Source organism: Coffea eugenioides, chromosome 3 (genome assembly GCF_003713205.1).
Source record: "Coffea eugenioides isolate CCC68of chromosome 3, Ceug_1.0, whole genome shotgun sequence".
Classification (NCBI taxonomy): domain Eukaryota; kingdom Viridiplantae; phylum Streptophyta; class Magnoliopsida; order Gentianales; family Rubiaceae; genus Coffea; species Coffea eugenioides.
In genome coordinates this window covers 34,782,720-34,786,334 of record NC_040037.1, presented here as the reverse complement: position 1 = coordinate 34,786,334, position 3,615 = coordinate 34,782,720, and the positions used below count along the sequence as shown (strand labels likewise).

At 35.0% G+C, this 3,615-nt stretch overlaps 1 protein-coding gene across 1 annotated transcript; it reads left to right on the top strand.

The window, feature by feature from the left end:
- The first annotated feature begins 1,208 nt into the window (after nucleotides 1–1,208).
- LOC113766474 (zinc finger BED domain-containing protein RICESLEEPER 2-like) lies at nucleotides 1,209–2,994 on the top strand. The gene is made up of 3 exons (XM_027310664.1): nucleotides 1,209–1,564; nucleotides 1,864–1,999; nucleotides 2,152–2,994. The coding sequence occupies exons 1-3, from the start codon at nucleotides 1,209–1,211 to the stop codon at nucleotides 2,992–2,994; spliced, it is 1,335 nt and encodes a 444-aa protein (XP_027166465.1).
- The last annotated feature ends 621 nt before the right edge of the window (nucleotides 2,995–3,615 follow it).

Sequence of the window (3,615 nt, the reverse complement as noted above, 5' to 3'; positions counted from 1 at the left end):
TCTATGAGATTACGTGCATCACTACTGCGTTACCTTCCTTCGACACCTGAAGCTGGAGTTCGATGTTTCATTTTGTTTAGACCATGGAATAGTTGTTACGATTAAACTTGTGTCTCTAAGAAAATAAAGAAGGAAACATCACTTTTTGTCTCTCTGCTCTTTAATTTCTGTATTTTCTAATCCATGTTATAGAACTGACTATTGATGATACCAAACATTTTGTTAAAAGAAAGCCAAAGTATTCAATTCCCATACATTTAACTCTTTCGGTTAAATGTAGCTTCCTGTATTGATGTCCATAAATTTCCTCGAAAGCGCTTGCGAATTGCAAAAGTTTCCACCAATCGTCTTAAAATGGCACTCTAAACTGTCTGTTATGATACTTCTGATAAGTACAGTTATACTGCTAGGAAGGGCAAGTAGGTATGCATCATGGACCATAAAATGTCAATTTTCAGAAATCAATTGACAGCTTTGACAAGCTGCAAACTTCTTGGACTATGAAAATGTTTGTTTCTAGTAATGAAATGACAGCTTTCACGATCTGCAACTTCTTATTGATTAATGAACACTGAAAATTAAGTATCAGCCCAATCTTGCCTCTCTTTGTAGTACCTGGAAAAGATGTAATAGTCAACCATAAGTGACAGAATTTTAACAGCGCTAGCCATATAACAAACAGTGGACAAAACTTTAACACAGCTAGTCATCTTCTTTTCTTTAGCATGTGATATTTCTTCCTGTTTTGTACTTTTGTTTAAGCTTGACAGTGAAAGCATTTTTCAACCTAGAAGATTCTGCAAGGCAAAACTTTCTTCATTTTAGTTTCTTCATTTCAGCAAAACTAACTTTTTGTTTGGATTGCCATTTTAAGAGTTTTTAAGAGCTTTTCTCTGTTATTTCATTAATCTGAATGTAAGCTTGAGAACTGAGATAGGAACAAGTTAAAGAAATGTTAAAACTGACTTGAAATGGGCATTATTTCTTGGAATCTGTTTTATTACTGTTGTACCTTATTTCTTAGAAATGTTATTCTAAATTTCTGTTTTGGCTAATCAGAATCTGTATTGGTTATTAAATGTGCTTTGATTAAGGAATGTATAGCTCTCCATTCAACTCATTTCAAGGTTCATTATCAAGTCCTATGATGGAGCAAAAATAAGGAAGACGTGGAACAATTGAACTACAATGAAGAAAGAGCTGATGAAATGAGTGAAGATGAGATAGAAATGATAGAAGATGAGGGCAATGAAGGAGAACAGCAAGTAGATGGAGATGAAGGAGCTGGTCCTTTTGAGAAAAAGCAAAGGAAGAAGAAATCCAGCATATGGGATGAAATGACAACAGTAGTGCTAGATAATGATACGGTCAAAGTGAAGTGCAATCATTACAAAGAACTTTTTGCCAAGAGTGCAACCGGAGCCACATCTCAGCAAAAGAGACACTTGAATTCTTGCCTACAATTGGGAAGCAAAGCAAATAAAAGCAACAAGTGCTGTCATTCACCGAAACCTCAAGTGATGGTATCACTTCCATCACAAATTTCTCGTATGATCATGCCAATGTAAGAGAGCTTGCATCACACATGATTCTTGCACATAAGTACCCCTTTTCTATGATGGATTATGTAGTTTTCAACAAATTCATGAAAGCGATTTCTCCATTTTATAAAAAGATTAATCGACAGATTGTTAAGGAAGATTGCATTAGTACTTATACAATTGAAAAAAGGAAGCTAAAATCATTGTTGAAAGGTGCTGGTAGGATTAGTATTATCACAGATTTGTGAAAATCTGGTAAAAAAATTCAATATATGATTGTGATTGATCATTTTGTTGATTCTGATTGGGTGCTACAAAAAAGTGTGTTGAATTTTTGCAATGTTCATCCTCCTTATACTGGAGTTATTATAGCTGATGCTTTAAGTAAGTGCTTTATTGATTGGGGGATTGAGAATAAGGTTTCTAGCATAACTGTTGATAATGCTTCATACAATGATGTGTGCATTAGAAGACTTAGAGAGAATTTTTATCTAAGAACGAGATTAAGTATTGGAGAAAAAAATTTTCATGTTAGATGTTGTGCACATATACTTAATCTCTTAGTGCAAGATGGTCTTGGTCAATTTGGTGGTGTGATTGATGTTGTTAGAGAAGGATAAAGTACTTGAACAATTCTGAATCTAGACTTCTTGAATTTGCCAAAATTAAAAAACAGCTTCAGTTACCCTCTAGAAAGCTAATTTTGAACTGTCCAACAAGGTGGAATAGCACCTATTTGATGTTAGTTTCGGGTTTAGAGTTCAAGGATATCTTTCCAAGATATGCAAACATTAACCCCGGATTTCACTATATTCCTACTGATTTTGAGTGGATGAAAGTGGAAGAAGTGTGCAAATTTCTAGAAATATTTCATGAAATCACTGATATGATTTCCGAGTCCGAGTATCCAACGGCTAACATTTTTCTTATGGAGCTCTATAGGATTAAAGAGCTTTTAAATGAAAAAGTTCTTGACCCTTTTAAGCATATTTGGGCTATGGCTGGAAGTATGTCTGCTAAATTTGATAAGTATTGGGGGGAAAGTAATGTGCTACTATCTTTGGGTGCAATTTTGGATCCGAGATACAAAATGTTTCTTATTAATCATGCTTTTTCGGTGATTTATGGTAAGGATGCTGCTCCTAGATTCGCGGTTGAGACTAGAGACATTCTTTATGAGCTTTACAATGAATATGTTGATTGTCACATTGTTTCCCATTCTGAACAACAACAGAGGCAGGTTGTAAAAAGGAGACAAAATAAAGGTTCTAGTTCTTCTAGTAAGAAACAGAAAATGACTGGACCCGCCGTTTTAACTGGTAAAGAAAAGTTTCACATGCATGTGAGTGAAATTGACAGGGATCCACCAGAGAAATCAGATTTAGACATTTATTTAGAGGAAAGTAGGTATACTTGTGATGCAAATGCAAATCTGGATGTTTTGGGTTGGTGAAAAAGGGAAAGATTGAGATTTCCTATCTTGTCGAGAATGGCTGCCGATATACTCTCCATTCCTGTTACAACTGTGGCTTCAGAATCTACCTTCAGTACCGGAGGTAGAGTAATTGATGATCGACGAGCTTCTATGTTAGTTGAGATGGTGCAAATGTTGCTTTGCGGCAACGATTGGATCCGCAGTTTTCATGGCCTAAAGAATAAGTCTCGCGAAAGTAATTGATTGGATGTTTTTGTTGTTGTTACAGTTTCTTTATATCTGATTTGGAAGAATTTTATAACTTTCATACTTTTATTTTGTAGGAATCACTTGATGCGGCCGAATCAATCACATTTGAGGAAGTTGAACTTCCTGAATCACTCACAACCTGATTTGGTGGCTGTTGATGCTTCTTGGTGCAAGCTGATTCATTCACATGCTAATTTCGTTCAAAAGCTGCATCGTTTACAAGTTGTTTTCACCCAAGAAAGTTGTTTTTAACTCTTGGTCTAGAGTTTGAACATTTTAGAAACTGCTTAAAACGTATTGATGGCTGATGTTTAATTGTTTGGACTCTTTTATGTAATTTTTTATTTTGTAATCTGATCTAGTTTGATGCCGAGTTTGGAAATTTTGTTC